The sequence below is a fragment of the Cibotium barometz genome, chromosome 2, assembly GCF_041138505.1.
Source record: "Cibotium barometz isolate CiBa-2024 chromosome 2, ASM4113850v1, whole genome shotgun sequence".
Taxonomy (NCBI): domain Eukaryota; kingdom Viridiplantae; phylum Streptophyta; class Polypodiopsida; order Cyatheales; family Cibotiaceae; genus Cibotium; species Cibotium barometz.
The window spans coordinates 20,881,857-20,906,374 of NC_141047.1; the positions used below are offsets into that span (position 1 = coordinate 20,881,857).

At 43.8% G+C, this 24,518-nt stretch overlaps 1 protein-coding gene across 10 annotated transcripts in view; it reads right to left on the reverse strand.

Moving 5' to 3' along the window:
• Positions 1-24,518, reverse strand: part of LOC147640798 (Alg9-like mannosyltransferase family) — a 52,095-nt gene that overhangs the window by 10,614 nt on the left and 16,963 nt on the right. For 2 of the 10 annotated variants that reach the window (XM_086815278.1, XM_086815276.1), the window contains exons 2-5: positions 22,375-22,485; positions 6,724-6,828; positions 6,230-6,522; positions 5,840-6,121 (exon numbers count right to left, since the gene is read on the reverse strand). In XM_086815278.1, the coding sequence (XP_086671404.1) occupies positions 5,840-6,121; positions 6,230-6,522; positions 6,724-6,828; positions 22,375-22,464 (770 nt within the window). In that variant the 5' untranslated portion in view covers positions 22,465-22,485. Of the gene's footprint in view, positions 1-5,839; positions 6,122-6,229; positions 6,523-6,723; positions 6,829-7,030; positions 8,303-9,912; positions 10,156-22,367; positions 22,486-24,518 lie in introns of those variants that run through there. The other 8 variants (XM_086815273.1, XM_086815266.1, XM_086815274.1 and 5 more) reach the window with 7 other exon arrangements.

Consider the following 24,518-nt stretch of genomic DNA (forward strand, 5'->3'; position numbering starts at 1 on the left):
ATGAAGCCAAAAGAAATATCTCGTCACCATATCCTTAAGATATCCTGAGATATATCTCCATATAGCTTGCTTGTAAGCTTGATAATAGAATCCACAATATCCATATGGAAAGAGTGCTAAACGTGTGCACATAAAGCCAACTCCATACTTCCAAGATAAATTTTGTGAATTCATAAATCCTTAGATCAACAAGCTGTCTACTGCTCATGCTCATGCTCTTGCTTCATAAGCTATGAAACGGCTGGCCATGCTTAACAGCAATGATGGTAAGTGTGGTCCCCACTTGAGCTCTTTTCTCTTCCTTATTGATAGAAGGAAGCCTCCGCTTCCAAGAAAGCCTATGCTCTGATACCAATGAAACTCGCGGCGGGTGCCTGGGGGACTAGGGCCATCTCTAAAAAAATCCCAACTGGTAGATATTCTGTCAAAGGCACTTTGCCAACTCTTGGTATCTGCTCAATTCCAAATGTAATGACACGAACAAAATTTCCATCGGAGTCGGGCCAAAAATAGCAACTCTCCTAAATTTTAGGAGTGTGGTCCTTTGTATTCTAGGATAATCCCCCATTCCCAAAGCTTGTACTTTCCAAATATTTAGACATCCTGGAGTCCACTAGACTCCTTTCACACTGGGAAATGTCCAGGCTCGTGACAGCCAGTGTGCCATTTATTTTAGGCATCTGGATCCTGCGGCCTAGCCGCAAAATAAATGCAAAGACGGGGGCGTCCAGAGTCTCCTCCCGATCATGCCAAGTCCACTCTCTCGGGTCCCATTGAAGGCGCGTGGTGAGAGGTCGGCACTCCCAGATCCATACTCGCCATAATCTCTCCCTAGCCACCTTGGCGGGTGCTGGATCTATGTGCCATTCCTGTGCTCGAAAACCAATCACCCTCACCCTGCAAGGTGCATCCATTGAAATCCTCCGAATGAAACTCAGATCTCTCTAGTCTGCCATGGGATCCAATAGAAAAAGTGAGCAGACCACTGTCCTCATCTGCTCTGTGGACCGCCACGAGGATATCATGTCTGGTAAACATGCCTAGCCAGACTGGGAGGAGGGGGGGGGAGGGGGTCGGGTTTGGGGGAGTCAACTACTCCTGAGGGATAGCTAAGTTGATGTCGATGCTGAGCCTATCTCTACCCCGTATCCCTGTCAGGCCTCTCTCATGTACCTCCGGGGGTAACTGCCTATGGGCGATCCAATCTCCAAGAGACCTGGCTGGTCCCATGCTCAAGGCGCCCCAAGAAACATGTGGTCGGGCCCCTAGCATGTGGCCACTAGGTAAACGGTTTAGGGGGTTCCAGACCAAAGGCTGCTATAGCCACTCCTTTGGGAGCTATCTACAGGCCTAAGGTGCTCCCAAGCACGAAGTAAGCTAGCTGCAAATCTGTCCTCAAAAGCCAAGCTAAAACCACAGGCTCGCATCTCTGTGAAGATCCATCTAGTACTCTATGGCCAAGGGCCCCCAAGACTCGAAGTGCAGGCTGAAATCCGGGCTGATAGGAAATCCTTTCAAGGCTCCCTACCAGAAAGGAGGCCTCTAACAATCAGCTTGCCGAGCAAGGCGCGGCTCTGAATAGCCGGGTCGATGAGGCCTAGCCCCCCTCTGTGACGTGGCTGAATAATCACTCTCCATGACACCTTGGCCCTGGCTGGCCTCCCATCACTTCTGGCCCATAAGAAATTCCGGATCAAACGCTGTATCTAGCCAATACATGCCCGAGAAAAGGCCTAGCACGAAGTGATGTACCACATGGTGGCAAGAAGTACCTGGTTCGCCACCACCACCCTGCCTGCTAGGGAGAGCCTAGCTGAGCTCCAATATAGAAGCTTCTTCTGAATACTCAGAAGAAGCAAAGCGAGTTGCTGCTCAGGAGGGATATGAATGCCACAATGGCAATCGAGATATCGAACTAGAGTGCCCCTCGGGATCCACTGGAAATCCTCAATTGGTTGCCAAGTCTGGGTGGGTGCTGAGCCTACCCAAAAACCACATGACTTGTGCCAGTTGATCTGTGCTCCTAATGTGCAGTAGAAAACCTCAATCGCCTCCGCAAATCTCTATAGATTCCCCACATCTCCTGCAAGGAAAGCTGCTCCAACAGCTCCTCCATCCCTGAAGCCCGGTCTCCTCGGCAGAGAGAAAACTACTCATGGCCTCGGCAACGAATAGGAAGAGGTAACATGCAGCAAGACAGGCCGCCAACTTGGTAGCCATTAAGGCCAGCAGCCAGGGCTTGGCTGCGAGTTGAAGGTCAGCCATGGGGCAAGGCAAGGAAACCCTAGCCACGGCAGTACAGAAGGCTGAGCGTACAGAAGGCTGAGCAGACCAGCATTTGCGCTTGCATGCTACTCCTTTTTCCAAAAAAGTTGCAAGTTTGGCGAGCCTTTATGGATTCAAAGGGAAGTATTTATGTGGAATCAATGGGCAGTATCTCAATGAAGTCCGTCAATAGTAACGACGTAGAGTCAGTCTCAATGATGGTGATTTTGAGAACGTGAAGCCACAAAGATGGCTTGGATTTTGTCCACCACCAGTTACGCAATTACAAGCTCGTCAGGAGCATGATATCGAATATCCCACAAGGGAGGATGACGTCAAAGCCCAAGTTCATGGGTGCTCCATGCCTTCACCGGCAGATGGCCATCAGGTTGTCCAATGGTGTCAAGAACTATTGAGCCATTCCTAGACACACCAATGTTTTCAAGTACTTTTTTTTTGTAAAATCCCTAAGATGTTAAATTTTCAAGGTCTTTGCCGAACTGTGATGGACTTTTTTGTCTTGCATGCTTTCTACATTAGTAGACATGGCTTTTTTAAAAGATGTGGAAACATACAAGATTTACCATGAACCCTTGGGTGTTTCGGATAGTCACTAGGTGGCTAGAGGCAGGCAGTCTTGTCGGAGTGTCATAACCTAGGGCATGGTGCCGACTCCCAAGTCAAGCAGTCTTGTGGAGTTGGTCATACTCGGAGATGCATAGGCCAAGGTTTCCAAAAGGCTTATAGACAGCCAATTGTGCTGACTACGGGAGCCCATGATACAGTGCTTTTTTATCCTTGATTTTGCATGGATTGGATTGACCCTCAGGTTGACCTAAGGTTTGACCTTGGTGTTCAGGGGAAATTCGATTGCTTCAAGGCTGGGTTGTGGGGGGAAAGTTGGCTATTCCACCTATGATCGTGCTTAACGGGGTTTTATGTGGGGTGTGCTCTGGTGGTATGGGACGCCATATGGAGTGTATTCTAATGTAGGAGCTCCTAAGGCTTCGCGGGTTTCTTGTTTGGAACACTCTATGCTTGGGCATAGTTAATCTATGGTAACTATGAGGGGCAATGCTAGTCTATGAGTGACAACAAGATAAGGAACTTTCTTGGTTGTCTAAGCATGATATGTCACCAACAAGGTGACTCCTCACATACTCTCTCGTGATGGCCAAGTGCATAGTTGTCACGGTACAAAAATACGATACCGTACGAGAATTTTTGGTACGATATGAAATTTTCGGATACCGTACGATAAAATACGGTTTTCTTTTTTACACTTACAACCTATGGAGCTTCAAGCTTGAATGTGAGGGAAGGTTGGGAGGGGAGGAGTCTACAGTGCTTGAGGAACCAAAACATGGATATGTGTCTCTCCGAGTTGGATCTCCCGATTGTCTCCAAAAAAGAACCTGGATGGGTAATGCAATACCAAAGGTCTCCCAATGTAGCGCTTATGACTAAGGGACCGTCCTTGCATAAATACGAGCAGTACATCAAGGGTGATAGGTTTAGGGACTCCTCTCTAGATCAAAATGGCCATGTCCAAAACTTCTCCCTTGTACATAACTTGAGAATCGAACTGTCTAGCCTACCTATACCAGGGATCTCCAAGTGATGTAGCAAGATTCTCTCATCCTACCAATCAAGTGTACACTACCAATCTGCCTTGCCAGATTTTTTAGGTCTCTCAACAACCCCATATGGAATACTGAGTGGACATGAAAGTTGCGAAGTATTGCGGGCATTTGGGATCGTCGTTAAGCAGGGTTTCTATATTTTTTTAAGCATTTGGAAAAAAAAATTGGGGAAAAACAAAAACCCCCAAAAAAAAAACTCGTACCGTACGAACCGTATGATATGAATGGGTTCGTACCGGTACAAGAAACAACTATGGCCAAGTGATATTGATGCATGAGGCAACCTCGGAATTGTACATGAGAGAGAAAAGAAGTTTGAAACTTCTCCATCTAGGACTAAGTGCCTAAGGCCAGGTTGTGTATCCAAGATTCAGGATCGCTCAGTAGTGGATGTAACTCCACATATGATGTTATACTCCCTTGTTTGCCTTTGGAAGAAGGGCCTCTACATGAGGACATTTTCATTCCCAATTTAGGGAGTTGAGAAAAAGAGTGACATGATAAGTTAGTCAAGTTACTCATGGAGTAATAGACCTGTTCAATAAGGCGTAACCCACTAACATGTTAGGGATGGAATTTATTATACAATTGTATGTTGTCCTCACATTATTCGAGGACATATGCAAGATTGTTTGAAAGTTATATGGAGCACATGGGACATGCAAAATTTAATGAAAAGTTTTATGCTACCCTAAAGTAGACATGAATATCTACTGGTTATGCAAAAACACATTGGAATTACATTAGGACATGTGATCTTCAGGCTTTCAAGCACATGGGAGATACGCAGAATTTGATGGGAAGTTTTATGCTCCCCTAAAGTAGAGATGAGTATCTACTAGTTATGTGAAAACACATTGGAACTACATTAGGACTTGTTTGTGCATTAAATGAACTAGTGTTTGCTGACAACTTATGCAAGATGCCATTTGGTAGGATTGACGAGTTGTGCTATGGGTCTCTGCTAGGGTTGTTATGGTAGAGCTTGTTGCACATTGTGATTGGTTGTCCTATTGGGATTCAACTTTTGGAGGAGAGTTGGATTGATTGTAAGCAATTAGATCTTAATAGCAAGTTTTGCAAGAGGAGTCTTACACTCACTTAGATAAGAGGCAGTAGACTTGAGTAGATGCTATGGATAGATGTTCGGATCTGAGGATTTGCTTACAAAATCTTGTTCTCCTTATGCATTTGCGAGGACGTGAATTAAATTAAGGGGGGAAGTATGTTACGTCCCGACCGGCCTAGGGCTAGGGCGGGAACACGTGGACTAACCCAAGATTAGGGTTAGGATTAACCTATGATAAGCGTTAAGGATTTTAGCCAAGGGTGTGGGGACCTGGAGGGTTCACACGTCAGCTAAGGGCACTAGTAAGAAGAGGTCTAGATTGGCTATGAGCTTATAAATAATAGCCTAGGGCTAATAATGACTAAAAGCTTATAAATTAAACAAGACAGCTTATTCATAAAGCATGAAAGCTTTATGAATAAATGCAGGCCACTTATAGCGAGGTTATTACTATATAAGGGACCTAGGGTCACTTATTAGACACAAGAGATCAAGGATCCATGCCGTAGTCTGGGGTTACCAAGGAGCGTGCAGGATCTCTCGGCCATGGAGCTTTGGGGGGGGGGAGGGGATTTTGTACCAGGTTCTAGAGAAGTGACAGTCTTGTTCCCAGTTTACACATGGAACCTATGCAACACTTTTTGGTCTCATAGGCCAATTGGGTCTTTAGTAGAAATTAACAAGATCTTTTCTCTTTCTCATGCCAATAATGGTTTCAAACTCAAAGTTGAGCAGACTAATTTTGCCAGCTCAAGACATCTTGTCTTAATTTTGGCAACAAGCCTTTTATTACATGATGAACTTCCAAAGCAATGAAATTCAAACAACTAATAACTCACTAGTTGAAGCTATGATGTCTTACCTGAACTCTTTATGTCCCAAGAAGCTGTATAGGCTTAAAACCCATCCTATTAGACCTGCAATTTGCCACTGTTTGGACCACCATATCCCAAGTAGTGACAAAGGCATAAACGTCAAAACCATTGCTGGAAAACCTTGTGAGAAATACCAATGCCATGGGTGTGTACCATAATAATCACCACCCGAAGTCAGAAAATTGAATTTCAAAAAGTTCAGGGGTACAAATATCCATTTGCCGTACATCCACTGGTCCACCAGACAACTTGCCCCAAGTGTGACAGCCCTGGCAAGAGCAGTATAAAGAAGCTACAAAGTGAGATAATAGTAATAGGCTATAGCACTGCACTAGACACAATTACTTCAAATGCTGGAAAATAGAGTTTGTAAATACCCTATTGCAAACACTTCGAGCAAAAGCCGTAGTTTCTTGTCGGTTTGAAATAATTCAATCAATCCAATGTATACCCAGACAATTGCACTGGTTGGTCTCACGGTACATGCCAAAGCAGCAAGGAAGAGAGCCACTTGGCGTGCTGTAACTGGATAAAAGAATGTATTGTTTGAAGCTTTCTTTCCAGTAAGCCAATAGTATAATGCAGCCGAAGTCAGCACCGTCTCTAAGCAGTTTGAGAATGTGCGCACCATGCAGAAGAAAGTGAACCAGTTGCTCAGCTGACAAAAAATCTAGTAGTCTGATTTAGAAGTACAATCTCACAGGTTTTCAGAAGATAGTCTGCATCCTAACAGAGTTGGAAGCTAAAATAGGAGCTGTCATGACAAACAATACCCACATGCAACAAGCACACAATGGAAGGCTTGATGTGTCTAGTATTGACATTGCTACACTGCAAAAACCTGCATTTGAGCAAAATGCCTACAGGATACAGCCCACCGTGCAGCACGCTCTCCCCAGTAGTGTCTTGTAAGCCTAAACAAGTAATAGTCTCCAGCTGCAGCAAACACAGCTTGCAAAAGCCGGGGTGCTTTCATCTGTCAAAAGGAATCCATATTGTATACCAGTTTAAGACAACACACTCTGCCTTCTTTAAAAATGTTCAGTTTTGGAACAATCTATAAGCAAGATCACAGTGATGAAAATTAGAGGCAGGAAGAGGGAAGAGGGGGGGAAGCGGGGAGAAAGGGAGGGGAGGGGGTGGGGTGGGTAAGGAGAAGAGAGGACTTTTATGCTTACTGCAATGTAGCATGGGATCAGGCAGAGCTCACAATTACTCATAAGCCACTCTAAATGTGGTCCCAAAGTGCAAGAATTTGATCAATCTGTGAAATGGCCAAGAATATGCTCAGGAATCCCCCTGCCTTTGAAGTCTACATCGTATATAGTGCCATCCACATCCTCATAAGAGGCGAAACAAACATAGTGGAAGGCATGACACCACATCGTACTCTAGTGAGAAACCTACAATATTGCAATTGAAAGGATTTGGATGTGAATGCTTTATGCACATGCAAGATATCTAGAGGTGCAACCTCTAAGAGCCGAAGATGCATCTTCCTAAAATATGACCTAGAAAAGAAAGGTTCCACAAGAATTTTGGAAAATCAAGAATCTTGAGGTGCGCACACCCACATGGGCTAGTTGGAGAGGTACGCGTTGCTAGACAGGTCCCCACTCTATCTAACCAGTCTTCCCTTCCACAAAAGACTGAACTCAAGAGAAGTGAAGATAGTAGGGGTGCCTTTGGACTATTTATGTCCTTTATTTTCCACGCTTTCATTGCATGTAGGATCAGTTGATATGTGCTTTGTTCTACAAATGAATGAGTGCAGCCTACTGTATGAGCAAAAATGATGGAGAGCTTGTGTGCTAAAAAGATGGCGATCAAGCTTGCAGAGAGGGAGAAAAGAATCGTGCATGCCCACTTGAGTGCCCACACCCACCCTTTGCCAAGTGGGGGGTCACCTCCCACTCACTGGGTGCCCATCCCACACTCCATGTGTAACGCAGGGACACGTGAAAGTGACAAAATTGATGAACTAACTGTAACAAACCCACTTAATCAACAATCACAAATAATGAAAGAAAGTAGGATTAAGAGAAAAGAGAAACAAGACCTCACTGAGAGGGGAACAGGCCCCTCCCCCTTTTGCAGGAATCTATTGAATCAAACCATGGGCACAAAGTGCCTAAACCTTTACAATAGATGAGAAGTGCCTTTCAAATGAAGAGGGAGTGCTCCAATTTATCAGTTTGAGGCTTCAATGCTCTAGAATGGAAAGAGTAAGCTCCAAATGACAAGTAGCTACTTTAATTGACAAGTGTAGGGACACTTGTCTCGTTCTAGATGCCATGTAACCAATCGGGCACGACTCCAAACACAGATTTAGACCCACAAAGATGCAAACACTAAACAAAAGGAAATAAATAGACACTACACAGCACTGAGGCCGGAACAGGCCGACCCCCCTTTCAAAATACTGTTTCTACTACAAAGTGTTACAATATGAGAGATGAGGGTGTTTCTCAACACCAGATTTCCACAAGCCTGAAGCCAGAGACTTCCATATACAACCGAGCACTGTAGGGACTGTTTTTGCTCGAGAACCAGCTGATAACCAGCTTGTTGTACTGCCTACACCTCAGCATCAACCAGTCGAGCAAGAGGTAGAGAGAGAAATAGATGTTGTACGGCGTGTATCCTGTAGGCGACCAGCAAAAACCAATACGCAGCCTGCTGTCAGCCAACCTGTAAGCGACCAGAAAGAGATTCACAAACAGCTGTCGACCAGAAAGAGCTATCACATGCGTGAACGTACAGTTGCTACAGTACAGCCAGCAGGCGGCCAGCAGCTTGGAGGTGGCCAGCAAAAGAGGAACTACCAGCAGTTGTCGGCCTGTTGTCTCCACTGTAGGCAGGCAGCTCCAAAACAAGAGAAAGGAGAGAGTGGATAGCTGCTGTACGGCCTGCTTTTTGACAGCTTGGAGGCGGCCAGCAGAAAAAGTACACGGCAGCTATCAGCCAGTGTACACTGTATACATGCGCATATGAGAGAGAGAGAGAGAGAGAGAGAGAGAGAGATCCCTTCTTATGCATGAGCCCCCCCTCCAAAAGAGGTTGACTGGCCTATCAATAGCATAGGCTTGAGCCAAGAATAACAAAAGCACCTTTTTGTGTTGCTCACGTTTTCCCAAAACGTGGAGAAGAAAACAGCCGCCATGAACATATATAATAAGCATAAATTGACCAAGAGATTTGGGCGCCTACTTTGTGTGTGTCCAAAGGCTAAAATTCAGGTCCACCCATTGTGTACGCTCAAAGCCCATAAAATATCCATGCACTTAAATCAGTGTGAAGAGATAACCTTATAAACCATTCATAAGGGAAGAAGTCCTGCAAAACACACATCCGATGTCCAAATCCCGCACAGAAACTTTTTGAGTAATGCTCTCACAATCCTTTATCCAATTCTGGCTTTATACAGGTGTTCGTCACCCTGTGATTCTTGGAAATCCCCCGTTCTCATCTCTCCACTCTAATGTCCGATGTCCACCGGACGGTTTACAGCAGAAGAAAGGACCAAATGGTGACATGCCACATGTCCCATTCTAGATGCCACAAGTCTTAATTTAAGAGGTGAGTCTTCCATAACCTATCCCAACTCGTAAAGAATTTGACAAAGTTGCTTTAGTAAGTCTTGATCCTTTGACATGAATGGAATTTCCATCATGGGTCCAAAAAGGCTTCGTTGTAAAGATTCACATGTTCATAGTTTGTTCAAATGATTTGAGCATTTGGTTTCGCCTTCGAAACCACTTATCACTCATCTAGGCAATTTGGGCAATTTGACCATCCAAGTGCTAATTCCAATCATCTCGGCATCTAGTCTATGACCACACAACTGGTCTATGACCACCCAACTGAAAACTTTGGGCGTTCAGGCCAATGTCCACCCATAAATAGAAATGAGCTTTCTAGCTTAATTATCTACTCAAAAGATAAACAAATCACAATTCATGCTCCATGAGCTATCTGGTAACTACCAACTCACATATGGAACAGTTTTGAGCAAGACAATGATCAATTTGAAGAACAAAGTAGGAGGTTGGTCACATACCTCGCCCTTAGAATCTGTCTTGGCCTCAAGACAATGAATCAAGTGCTTCTGGCCCGACGGCTTCTTCATAAGCTGTGAGTATTTCAAGATAATCCTTGAAATACTCTTCTAGCATCCATGTGAGAATAGTTTTGGAACTTCAGGAGGAATTTTCTGGTGATGTTCCTTCCTTTCTTCCTAACCATGTGGAAGATAATCTGATATGGTTACAATATCTCTTCCTATTCATCCACTTCCGATGGCTATAGCATGCTCCACTAGAGGTGGTCCTGCATAGGGTTTCACAAGGTTAACATGGAAGGCATTTATGAATCCTCTAATGATCTGGAAGTTGCAACTTGTAACAAACATCACATGTTGATTTGAAAAGGTCCATAGTTTCTAGCAGCTAATTTAGGAATTTGGTGCTCTTTTTCTTTAGATTTTTTTAGTCTAGTTTTATCAAACTTTAACCAAACCCAATCTCCTTCCTCAAAAGTAAGAGTTCTTCTATACTTATCAGCTGCTTTCTTCTATTTGGCTTGAGACCTTTGTATTGCTCTGCGACTTGAGTAAAAGCTGTATCCATATCTCACCCGAACTCATCTGTGTGGAAAATTTCTTCTTTGGTTCTAAGTACAGGTAACAAGAGTGGCTTGCCATAAATGATCTCAAATAGAGTTTTACCTGTAGAAGTGTGTACTGTATTATTGTGAGCATATTCTACCAATGGTAGGAACTTCTCCCATTGTACTTTGGCCTCATAGCAGTAACACTTCAACATATCCAAGATGGTGAGATTTGCTATCTCACTTTGTCCATTTGTTTGGGGATGACAAGAAGAAGAAAAAGGCAGCTTTGTACCCATGTTATCAAAGATAGCCCTACAGCAAAGACTAGTAGTTCTCATATCTCTATCTCCCACAATGGATTGTGGCAATCCATGATGCTACAAGATTCATTGGATGGCCATATGCTCTGCCTTGATAGTTTTCTTCACTAGAATAAAATAGGAGTAACACTTCAACATATCCAAGATGGTGAGATTTGCTATCTCACTCTGTCCATCTCTTTGGGGATGATAAGAAGAAGAGAAAGCCAACTTTGTACCCATGTTATCAAAGATAGCCCTCCAGAAAAGACTGGCAGTTCTCGGATCTCTGTCTCCCACAATAGATTGTGGTAATCCATGATGCTACAAGATTCGCTGGATGGCCATATGCTCTGCCTTGATAGTTTTCTTCACTGGAATAAAATAGGCCTGCTTGTTGAACTTGTCAATGATGGTCCATATCCCATCATTTCCATTGGCTGACTTTGGCAAATCAAAAATGAAATCCATAGCAATACTTTTCCAAGGCTGGTTGGGAATTGGCAGTGGCTGCAGAAGTCCAACTAGTTTCTGTTGATCGAATTTGACCTTTGGCAAATCAAGCATTCCCTAATATACTACTCAATATCTCTTCTCATACTTAGCCAAAAGAAATACATCTCCAAGGCTTGAGTTGTGGCTAAAATACCACGATAAGCCATGTAAGGAGGAGCATGACATTCTCTTCTCATACTTGGCCAAAATAAATACATCTCCAAGGCTTGAGTTGTGGCTAAAATACCACGATGAGCCATGTAAGAAGAAGCATGACATTCCTCCATCCTTTGTCACACGTAACCTGTCTTACATTAACAAAAATCCATCCTTGATGGCATAAGAAGTCACTATATCACCGTGCTGCAATTTGTCCCAAATCTTCATCAAAAGCATACACATCCCTCATAACAGTGAAATCTGTATGACAGATTATGAAGACAGCATGTACCTAGGGTCTTCTTGACAAGGCATCAGATGCCTTATTTTCTTTCCTAGGTGTGTGATAATCCGAAAATGAAATTGTGCCAAATAGTTGGCCCATCTAAGATGCTTTTCAGAGATCTTAGGCTGAGATAGAAAATACCTGAGGCTTGGTCTATTTTGATAATAAACTCACCACCCAAGAGGTAATGCTTCCGAATCTTCAAAGCATGGATGACGGCCATTAACTCGTTTTCACAGGTGGGAGCATTCTTTTCCAAATTTTGTAATCTTGTGCTTTCATAAGCAACTACATGCCCTTCTTGGTTTAAGACTGCACCAATACAATCGCCTCAAGCATCACATTCTACAATAAACAACTTTGACAATCTAGAAAAATCAATATCGATGCTTTACTGGCATAAAACTTCAAAGTCTCACAAGCTTCTTTCTCCATCTTGGCCCACCTAAATCCCATTACTTTCTTTGTCAGGATATCATCAAAGAAAGTACCTCTGAATTTTCGAAGGGCTCGGAAGATTCTATCCATCATCCTGTTAAATGTGGCAGTGACATTGGTGACACCAAAGGGTAACACACGAGATTTGTATAGCCCAAAGGTAGACAATTTCATTGCTTTGAAAACTTGTACACGGGATATCATGAGAGCAAGGGATACCATCTCTATAATCTAGTGACATGCCGGATTTTTGTCAGTAGAGATGTGGTATTTGCTGAAAATTCAGTTCAGCCCATGCTCAGCTTGTATAAAAGTCATGATACAGGCCCATAGCCATTAGTGGGGATTTAGTTCAGCTAGCCCCTATTCAGGATATGCCTCAAGTTGAACAAGATGTAAGACATATGGAACAACCAGCAAATCAGCCCCCTTTTATGGAAAAGGTTGAAGATGTTGTTAGGGAAGAGCAACAACCATACAGGGAGCCAAATCTGTGCCTAGATGGTTGTTCAAAACCTTGCACGATAGCAAAATTTCAACCCCGCTGACAGGAAGAACAAGGGCTAGTTCCAACCATGTATTGGATGTACAACATGGGGAGTCTGCATTTGCCATGGAGAGTGTTACGTCCCAGAGCTAACCAAGGTTAAGACCCTTGGGTTGGGTTAACCATAGCCTGGGTTAGGCATCTTAAGTGGGGGGATTAGTGGCTTTTATGAGACATGTGCTATATTTGGCTCTTGGTTTATAGGAGGCCTATATAAGTCACTTTATGGGTCAGTTTTGAGAGAGAGCTCCTTAGACCTGGACTCGAGGCCTTGAGACTACTCCGTGCTTACATCCGATGGGTGTGTACTCGTGGTATGGGATGCCAGGGACTTTGCACGTGGAGCCATGTCTCGGATGCTACTGTCCCCCTATGCTCGGAGTGAGCCTGAATGGCTCTATGGTTGGGCGGTGAGCTAGATGCTATGTCCTTATGTTTCTATGCATATGCTTAATCTCACGGTTTATTTGGTATCAGAGCCATACCTGCTTGGATTAAGCTTGGAAATCTCCGAAAGGAGGAGAGCAGAAAATCCATCACCTGGATCTTCCAGAGCTTAAGTCGTCAAGTTGCTTTTTTGCTTTCCAAGGTCTGGGTGGTATGGGATGCTTGGACGGAAGGCGGGGAGTAACCGGGCTCAAGGGAGAAGATCGGTGTGGTTGGATGTGTGGGAGTTTTGCAAAGAACTTCATATCCATGTGAAAAAGCAGAGAGAAAAGCATCGTCCTTTTGTTGCTTTTTTGAGTTTTGTGCGGGGGATTTTTGCCCTAAAACCTTCTGTCTATACCCGTGCTTTTGCATCTCTAGGTTTCATCCCATAGCTTGTTCTCCATGGCTGAACTATTAGGGTTTCTATGTGGGCTGGTCACCCTGTCTACGAGTGGTATGCATAGATCTGAGGTCGACCTACACCTGCTGTGAACAGCCCTGCTGGTCGCCATGAACAGAAGAAAAGAGGGGTGTGAAGAGATCAGCATGCGTGGAGGTTTAGACATGTAGAGAAGGTTATATGGGCTCTGTTCAGAGCACAGAGAGAGGGGAGAAGCACTGCTGTGAGCCGATTCTGACTGTCCTGTGTTATTGCCCATGTGTGGTCGTGGTACCCATGTGTGGGCATGCCCGGGTGTGAAGGGGGACGCCCCATAACTGGGCTGGATGGCCAGAATATGGGCACATATCAGTAAGGGTCGAGTACTCCGTATACGGCAGATAGGTGTGTGGAGTGTGTAAAAAAAGCACACATGGTGCTTTTTGCCAAAAAACAGGTCAATTTGGAGCTTTTTTGGTGGGCGTACATCTGAGATGCTATTTTTGGATTCAAGTGTGCTTTTTTGGGGTGTTTGGTCATTTAAGCACACAGAATTCTGTAGTCGACCAGAATTTGTGCTTTTTGACACCCTGAACTGCCTGCTCTTGGTTTCCTTCTTGTGCATCACTTCTGCCCTCGCCTGTTTACAAAAGTTTACACCACCACCTCAAACCTTTACTCTCTTTACAAGTACTCTTTCTGGACAGATTCATGGCTGAATACATGGGTACCTTGGTTTCATCTGTGGAGGTGTCTAGACCTTTGTCAGCCTCTCCTGCAGCACCTCAACTTGGAGTAACTACAATATCTATTGCTCCTATGCAAGGTGGTGATACAGTTAAACTCAGTATACCACAATGTTCCCTCAGTATGTGGGACAACCCATACCCGCTTTACAGACAGGTGTGGATCCCAATTTTTTACATGCTTTTTCACAGTTTGCTACTCCATATTCTCAGTATACGGGTTATGTACAACCTCCTCTACCTTGGACACAACCTTCTCCTATTCCTCAACCTCTTGCATCTCCACAAGTGGATACTTTGTATGCCACTGCGCTTGATCTACGACGACGGCTCACGGAGCTACGCTCCTAGGCTCCCCAAGCTTCAGCTAGTAATCCTCCTCCTCTACAAGTGCCTTTTCATCCGGAATCGTTTTCCGGTGAGAAGAAAGAGTGTTAGGAGTTTTACTTAGATAGCTGGCTTGCGAAGTGGACCGCCTTTTTTGATCTGTACAGATACACTAATGCTCAGCGTATTAGTCAAATTCAAATTATGCTTCAGCATAAGGCGTTTGCCTGGTGGAAGGACCTTCGTGAAAAGCCAACAACATGGGCTGATTTTCAGGAGGTGTTTAAGCAACAGTTTGTTTTGATCAACAAAATTGAAAACTTTCGTAAGTTGTTCAAATTGGAGATGGGGAAAAAGAGCCTAGACAACTATTCGGAGGAATTCAAAGACCTGGAGAACCGTTGTAAGACCCTTGAGGAGCCTCATGTGTTGGTGTATATGCTTTATCTATTCGGACTACCTCCAAATTATCAGAATGAGGTTCTACGGAACCGTATTCATTCTTTGGACGACATCTACCACTATGCCAAGAATTTTGATAACACCCTTGCTGTCATAGTTGCAAACATTCTCGTTTGCATAGGTTAGCAAACGTTTGCAAACATTTGCTACATTCTCACATTTGCAACACCTTGCAAACTTGACTTTTTTGCAACTTAAAAATTTGGGCGGCTGGCCATGTTTTAGGTTTTTCTTGGGTAGCGTGTAAATACTAAACATCTGAATGTTGGGAATCTCACTCAAGTAAATTGCAATGCAGCGAGTACTATCGCCATTCACCTTTCAACATTGTGAAGAAGCTCAAAGGTGTGTGATGTACCCCACAACCGTAGCCCACTATAGCCTAAAACTTACAACCTTCATGTAGAGTGTTTATTGATATTTTTAAAATTTGAAACTCTCCCAAAAAAGCCCCAAATTTGACATGTTAGTCTACTGAGATGGTTTTCTTTTGGAAATTGGCCTTCTAGTAAATGTCACAAATGCATCTACGCCAAGGTTTGAAGCATTCTTTAGCAAACTTGGCAAACTCGAATGTGAATGGATGAATGCAACGAATGCTTGCAACTATGCTTGCTATCAAAAGAGGTGGTGAGCCTGTAGGTGAGTCTGCACGCAAGAACCAAAAATCCTCTAAAGACAAGAAGTGAGGTGGTGTTGCAGCATCCCAAGATGGTCAGTCGTCTCACAGCGCAATCCCAAAAAGCGCTCAAGAGGCAAGAGAAGATTCACTCCTCAAACCGAAGAACAGGTAGCAAAGGCGAAGAAAGAGAACTTGTGCTTTGAGTGCAACCAGCCCGGTCATCACTATCGGGATTGTCCGAAGAAGTCTTCAGGGGGTAAGACCTCGATACATATTACGGAACTACAAGGTAACTCTTTGATCTCTTCCGTTGAAATTCATCATTTGGCTTCAAGTAGTTGCATGGATGTCACATAAGTGAGTCTGCCTATGGTCCACATGATCTCCTCCGAGTTGAGGGATCTGAAGGCGGCTAAAGGGTGCGGATTCTATTTGACAACGGTTCTACTCGCAATTTCACGTTTGGTACAAACACTCCGGCTACCCACGGAGGCCAGTGATCATCGGTATGTGGTCAACCTTGCTCGAGGTGCAGACGTGTGGGATCGAATGGTGCCTAGGCAGGAGGTCCAGATTCAAGACTATCGGGAGGCTTTGGACTTCCATATCATGAACCTTGACAGGGTGGATATAATATTGGGGATGTCCTAGTTTTTTGACAAGAGTGAGACGATAATGTTAGATTATCAGACTCATAAGCTCTCGTTTGTTCATGATGGTGAACTTTTTGTAATCCGAGGTGATGTCCCCCGTGGATTTTATGATGTAAACTCGACTCAAACATTGGCTGAGGATATATACGAATCTCTTTTTGATCCAAATTCTCTGTCTTTTTGTTGTTTCAATGATCTTTTCAATTCTGAAATTTTGTTAAGATCATCTGCTTTGGAGTGTAATTCTATTTCAAGCAATAGTTGTACTAAAGAACACCAAATTTTGAACAATATTTTAAAAGAGTTCAATGACCATGAAATTGAGCTATTGCTTGGTAGCCATCCTGTCTCCCGGCAACCTTATCGGTTTAAAGAGAACGAGATTGCTCGGCAACTGCAAGAGTATCTCAATAAGGGTTTTGTTCAGTCTAGTAAGTCTCCATGGGGCACTCCCGTTCTTCTGTCACGGAAGAAATATGGTAGTATGCGCTTCTGTGTGGATTACAAAGGCTTGAACAAGCTCACTGTCAAGAACAAGTATCCTTTACCGAGGATGGATGACTTGGTGGATCGTCTTCAGGGTGCTAAGTATTTCACCAAGATTGACCTACAGTCAGGCTATCATCAAGTAAGGATTAAACCTGAGGACGTGCCTAAGACTGCGTTTCGAACGCACTATGGCCACTATGAGTTTTTGGTCTTACCTTTCGGGTTGACTAATGCTCCTGCTACTTTCCAGTAGATGATGAACGATTTCTTTCGTCCATATCTTGGGAACTGTATTGTTGTCTTCTTGGATGACATACTCATTTACAGTAGGTCATTAGAAGAACACATACAGCATCTCAAAGTCGTCTTAGAAATTCTCAGACAAGAGAAGTTGTATGCAAAGGAGTCAAAATGTGACTTCTTTAAGTAGGAACTCTTGTATCTAGGTCACGTCATTACCGTTGACGGTGTGAAGATTGATCCGGAAAAGGTTCGGAAGGTCCTTGAATGGCCTATTCCAAGGACGATTAGGCAAGTGAAATCTTTTTTGGGATTCACTGGCTTTAAGTTCATCGAGACTTATGCCAAGATTGTTGCCCCTTTGACGGAACTCTTAAAGGGGGTGAGAAGCAAGAAAGGCAAGATAAGTCCTCCGGTGGTTTGGAGTGACAAGTTGGACGAGTGTTTTAGAGCACTCAAGGAGCTTGTTACCTCGGCGCCTATGTTGCTGATTGTGGATCCTAGTAAACCTTTTGTGGTTAAAACGGATGCCAGTGATCATGCAATAGGTACTGCCCTATTCCAGGATGGAAGGCCCATAGCATTTGAAAGTAAAAAGCTTTCAGATGCACAGATGAGGTACCCTACCCAGGAAAAGGAGCTTCTGGCTATTGTCCATGCAATGAAAATCTGGAGACACTATTTGTATGGGTCTCGATTTGTAGTCTGGACAGATCACCATTCGTTGAAGTATATTTGTGATCACCCTGACCTAGGGGGTCGGAAGACCAAATGGGTTGACCTCATACACGAGTTTGACTTTGAGATCCGTTACCGTAGGGGAACAACCAATCGGGTTGCTGATGCCCTTAGTAGGATCCCCGAGGTTAATGCTATCTCTTTTGCTCAGAGAACGACTGACTTTTATCTATCTCTCAAAGAGCGTTGCCAACAAGATTCCCATTTTGGTCGAATCTGGCGATTGGTCCAAGCCGGAAGCAACCTACGAGATGCGAGTATTCTGGACACTCCAGTGAGTGCTGCTAAGAGAAAGATATTGGAAAAGTATTCCATTAGAATTGGATTATTGTTTAAGGATGGCAAGGTTTGTGTGCCCACTGATCTCGACATCCAAACTTTGATATTGCATGAGTGCCATGACGCACCTAGTGCAAGGCACCCGAGCATACATAGAACCTTAGCCTTGCTTGGTAGGCATTTTTACTGGCCGCACATGAAGTCCTTTGTTGAGTATTATGTGCGGAAGTGTTCCCAGTGTCAGCTTAACAAAGCTGAAAGGCTTAGAGCTGGTGGGTTGTTACATCCTTTGCAAATTCCTGAGAACAAATGGCAAAATATCTCGGTGGATTTTGTAGTTGTATTACCCCGGACTAATAGGGGCCATGACTCAATCTGGGTTGTCGTAGACCAATTGACGAAGATGCAAGATTTATCCCTACTAAGTCGACGGTGAAGAGTCAAGAGTTGGCTCAGCTCTTTGTGGAGCAATTGTACAAGCTTTATGAACTGCCCGAGGAGATTGTCAGTGACAGGGATCCCCAATTCACTGCACAACTATGGCCGCGCATGAAGTCCTTTGTTGAGGATTATGTGCAGAAGTGTTCCCAATGTCAGCTTAACAAAGCTGAAAGGCTTAGAGCTGGTGGGTTGTTACATCCTTTGCAAATTCCTAAGAACGAATGGCAAGTATCTCGATGGATTTTGTAGTTGGATTACTCTGGACTAATAGGGGCCATGACTCAATCTGGGTTGTTGTAGACCGATTGACGAAGATGACAAGATTTATCCCTACTAAGTCGACGGTGACGAGTCAAGAGTTGGCTCAACTCTTTGTGGAGCAGTTGTACAAGCTTTATGGACTGCCTAAGGAGATTGTCAGTGACAGGGATCCCAAATTCACTACACAATTCTAGCAATCCGTATTTTCCAAATTGGAAACTCGCTTGAGTATGCCATCTTCGGATCATCTTAAGTTGGATGGTCAGACGAAGAGGACTAACTAGACTATGGAGGATATGTTGAGGGCGTATGTCTCCAAGAGACAGTCTGAGTGGGAACGGTACCTCCCACAGATTGAGTTTGCTTATAATAGCAATAAGCATGCGGCTACTGGTTATAGCCCATTCATGCTTATGTATGGTTATCAACCAAAGTCACCTATAGCCGTTGGGTTAAGGGGAGTCAAATTACAATCAGCAATGGATGTCTTGCAAGATATGCAAGACATGCTGAAATTGCCAAGGAAAGCGTAAAGAGTGCTCAAGATCGCGCTCAATTTTACGCCAACCAACGACGAACCCCTAGAGCATTACAAGAGGGCATGTGGGTGTATCTTAAAGTCCCAAAGGACTCTAAAACGATGAGAAATGGTAAGGTTTTCAAGCTGTCTTCTCAATGTTGTGGTCTTTATCAGGTCCAAAGAAGATTAGTGAGGTAACCTATCGGCTAGCACTTCCTTCTGGAATCAAGATTTACCCTGTTTTTAACATCAGTCGTTTAAAGGAACATCTGGGTGAAGGTGATGAGATTGTCCGAGTGGAGGAGATCCCTAACCTCGAGGACATGACCAGGTATATTTCCCTAGAGCCCGAGTTGGTTCTGGATCAACGTACTAAACGGTCTCAGTATACCGTTTATTCAGTGTACCTAATCAAGTGGAAGGGACGGTCTGAGGTCATGGCTACGTGGGAGTCAGTGCGTAGTTTGAAGAGTTGATTTCCCGAATTAACTGTTGAGGACATCAATGGTTCTTAAGGAGGGAAGAATGTTACGTCCCAGGGCTAACCAAGGTTAAGACCCTCGGGTCGGGTTATCCATAGCCTGGGTTAGGCATCTTAAGTAGCTTTTATGAGACGTGCTATATTTGGCTCTTGGTTTATAGGAGGCCTATATAAGTCACTTTATGGGTCAGTTTTGAGAGAGAGCTCCTCAGACCTGGACTCGAGGCCTTGAGACTACTCCATGCTTACATCTGATGGGTGTGTACTGGTGGTATGGGACGCCAGGGACTTTGCACGTGGAGCCACGTCTCAGATGCTACTATCCCCCTATGCTCCGGGGTGACCCTGAATGGCTCTATGGTTGGGCGGTAAGCTAGATGCTATGTCCTTATCTTTCCATGCATATGCTTAATCTCAGGGTTTATCTAGTTGGAGCTTGACAGGGGGTCTCTTTGATTCAAAAGAGCCTATAATACATGGGATGTTGCGGACTTGCCAGAGGGCAAGAATGTCATTGGAACAAAGTGGGTGTATAAAGTCAAAAGAAAGTCTAATGGTACCATTGATAGGTACAAGGCAAGACTTGTGGCGAAAGGCTATTCTCACAAAAAAGGAATAGATAATGAGAAGACTTTTGCTCCTACTTCCAGGATGACTAGGATCCGTTCAGTGATTGCATTGGCTGCACATAAAGGACGGAAAGTGCATCAGGTGGACATCAAGACTGCATTAGTGGTATCTTTTCCTTTTAAAATGATGACATAAAAATTGTATGAAGTTGCGAATTATGTGATGCTGTATTCGATAAATTGCATTGAAACTGTTATCTTCACGAATTGTGAATGCTCTATTTAAATAAATTGCTTTGAAGTTGTTATCTTTAGAATTCATGATTTTTTTTTTTGGCTTCAACGCTAACTCCGTTCCGTGCTTGTGTAGCCGGGCAGCGTCGTTGGCAAAGCCCGGGAATGACCCAAGGTATCCCTCATACCTTTGGGAGAATAAGGATCGCCGATTGAGGCGAGAGATTATGAGGCTCCCTAATTCTGAGGGCCCAGGCTAGTGCGGTAAATAAGCCGAGCTTGGTATGATAAGATACATGCTCGTTTGACCAACCAGGGTTATGTGAATAGTCCAACTGAAAGCACCTTGTATGTGAAGAAAACTACTGCCAATATTCTCATCGTCGTCTTGTATATCGTAACATGCTCATAACAGGGACTTGTGAAGAAATTTCAGATTTCAAGGCTGATTTGAAAGCTGAATTTGATATGTCAGATTTGGGGCCTTTACACTACTATCTTGGCATTCAGTTTACGCAAAGAGATGATGGCGTTGTTATGCAGCAAACTAAGTACATAAAGAGTTTGCTAAAAAGGTTTCACATGGAAGAGTGCAAGCTGCTTTCAACTCCAGCAAAACTCATGCACAACATTGGTGAATCTTTTGAAGCTAGCATTTACAGCCAGGCAATGGGATACCTCATTTACTTGTGTAACACAAGGCCTAACATAGCTTTTGGGGTGTCTTTGTTGAGCAAATTCATGCACAACCCAGGCACACAGCATTGGCAAGCTATGAAACGCATTTTCCATTATCTACAAGGTACCCTGGATCTTTGTTTGTTCTATCCCAAGGGAGACAGCTTCTAGCTTTATGCATACAGTGATTCAAACTAGGCTGGTGATTATGATACCAGACAATCCACCTGTGGGAATTGCTTTTTTCTTGGCAATTCGTGCATATCTTGGTTGAGTAAAAAGCAACCCACTGTTGCCACATCTACATGTGAGGCTAAGGACAGGGAAGCCTTCACTGCTACGGTAGATTGTGTAGAAGAAGAATGCAAGTAGAGAGAATAGGCTTCGAAATACGCAACAATGTCTTCAAGAAGGTGTGTAGAGTAGCTGCTATCTTACAAGATTCTTGGTTTAGAAGACAACAAGCCACACAAGCTCAAGAAGGCACTCTACAGGCCGAAACAAGCCCCAAGGGTGAGGTCTCATCCCATCCTGCTGATTTTGCTTCCACTCTTAGATTCCTCTAACAGGTTACAACATGTGAGAGGCATCTTGTGACATGTTGCAAGATTCCACTCTTAGATTCCTCTCACATGTTACAACATGGCATTCGCACAAAGAATAAGCCACAAGGAATAAGCCATGTGACAGTTGGCAAGTGACTACTTTAGTCTATGGTCAACCTAGGAGCTTGAATAGCCCGTAGATAAGTATAACTACTTGGCCATATAAGAGCATCCAGTAGAGCCACCTTATTTAATGCTGGAGGTTCAGGATGTTCCTCCAGAAATTGTGGGGCTTAAAGCAGATTAAGGAAACAATGGTTGGAAGTAGTTTAGGGTGAGCTTTTCTCATGGAGGTGACCCTACGCTTTAGGCTAAGATCTAACAGCCACAACCCATTTAATGCACATCAGTCTTGCAGTCTCACCATCATTGTAAAGAGAGGATATAAAAAAACCATGAAATCAATCGTTAATTAAGCTAGTAAGTAATAAGTAGAGAGATTATACCACCAACCAGTGAGTGTTCATTTTCAGCAATTTGAGGACTTTGTAATTAATTAATTAAGCTAATAAGTAGAGAGATTATACCACCAACCAGCGAGTGTCCATTTTCAACAATTTGAGGACTTTGTAAAGACCTGCAAAGATCAGCGGATGGATATAGCTTCTGATACCTCTTGACCATTCCCAAGTCAAATGTCCATACCTTCAAGCAACACGGCCATGACACAAGTTCTTTCAATTCATAAACAAGGTTACAAATAATGTGTACTCCTACAAATCATAGCTTTAAAACATTATTACACTATTGCCTCACAGCCCAACATTGAAGGAAGAGGAAGGAAGTGGTTGCACTTCCAATGCAGCCAAAAATGGAAGCAAAGCCAAACAGATTTAACCTCAGCCTTTACTTTGGGAAGAAAAACATTCTTCCGGATAGTGCACTTTAGTGTGACTTTCGGCTTCTCCCACTTTGCACCCTGAAAATCTTGATGCAGCTCATCATAAAGAAACTGCACAACAAGATCCTCATGCATTGGCTCCTTGGAATCGATGCCATCAACAGGTTTCTCGTGTCTTCTTTCGTAGGGGATTACCTATTCCTTCAGTCTCATAGTGTGGAGAAAAAAACTAGGCGCATCCATAGCTGCAGAATTGAGAAGCGGAGCTCACTAACTAACCTTGGAAGCAAAACCCTAAAAGACAGAGAGATCAAAAAGAAAGAATGGAAAAGAGCAGCCAAAATGAAAGGGATGGCCACGGAAAGCAGAGCTTGCAGAACGCTGCCTGCACCTAAAAAAACACTCTCTCTCTCTCTCTCTCTCTCTCTCTCTCTCTCTCTCTCTTATTGTATCACTTTGGTCTCATAGGCCCATTGGGTCTTTGAATAGAACAAATGTAGAAGAATAAGCCAAAAAAGGCGACAGCAAGCAAGAAGAAAACGACGCCTAGCAGGTACAATGAAGAGGCTACGACTACACGCAGCTGTACACACGTGTTGCAACTTGCAGACTGTAGGAAGAGGAGAAGCGAAGCAGAATCTATGTCTGTAACATGCAGCGGAAGTCTTCATTTTGGAGGATCCTGTCACACAAATGCTCACACCATCTACTGTATCCTAAGTTTCGCGAGTTTAGCAATCCACTTTAGTACTTCAAACTTTAGAGAGATATGAGAGAGAGATGAGAACTGTACACCGTATGGGGTCCTAAAGGGGCCCCTTTCCCGTTACCGAGATAGTATTTGCTTTATTATCTTTAAAGAGACTTACGGTGTGACTGACGATAAGCCGAACGCAAAACCTCTAAAGACCAAGTGTTGGGCTGAATTGTGCACTGCTGCAGAAGCACCAAAGATGTCCACTCTCGAGTCTATGCACTCTTCCCAATGGAATGAGGGAGGAATGCAAAGCTAGGGCTGAGAGAGGGGCTGTTTGGGACTGTTCTAGACTGTATATGAATGCTGTAAATGAATGAGAATGATGCGTTTTACCTTCACCAAGTGGCTGGAGCAAAACGATGAATGGATGAATGCTGAAAACTGTATGGATGCAAAAAATGCAAGATGAACTGAAGGCTGAATGCTGAACTGCTGCGTATGCTCATGTGTTTGAGGCACCTAGGGCTGTAGGAGACAAACGCTAAAAAGAGAGGGTTGAAACTGCAATCACTTATGCTCCTGAGGCTGAGGATGACAAGCGCTTGATGGCTCTCTTGCTGAATATGATGAATGAATAGATGATTATGCAAAGCCTCTATTTATACTAGTGATGTTGCTAGTCGGTTGGCACTAGATGCTAATGATGATGCATAAATGTTGAAAGTGATGGAAAAATTACCAAAAAAAATCCTAGATAAATCCTGGATGCTATCTGAGGTTCCTGCAAACGGTCTAGATGCTATGCATGAATGTTGTGCAATATGCAGGATGCTTTCTGATGCAAACCCTAAGGTTTCTACTAACTGTATATGCATGAATGCATCTCTTTAAGTGGGTTTAGGGACTAGACTGACTGACTGACTAACTGACTATGGCTGAGAATGACCTACGTAGCTCATGCTTGACTTATCCTGGACCAAGGATTACAGTGGGGTCATGGCGTACGACAAATATCATCCTGAATGGAACTAATACTGCACAAATGTTGCACTGTTGATGATGAGCCAGTTTGTCACAATGCACTATAGTGCAGAGTGCATGTGACAATGTCGCACTACTGTAAACCAGAAGAACCAACAC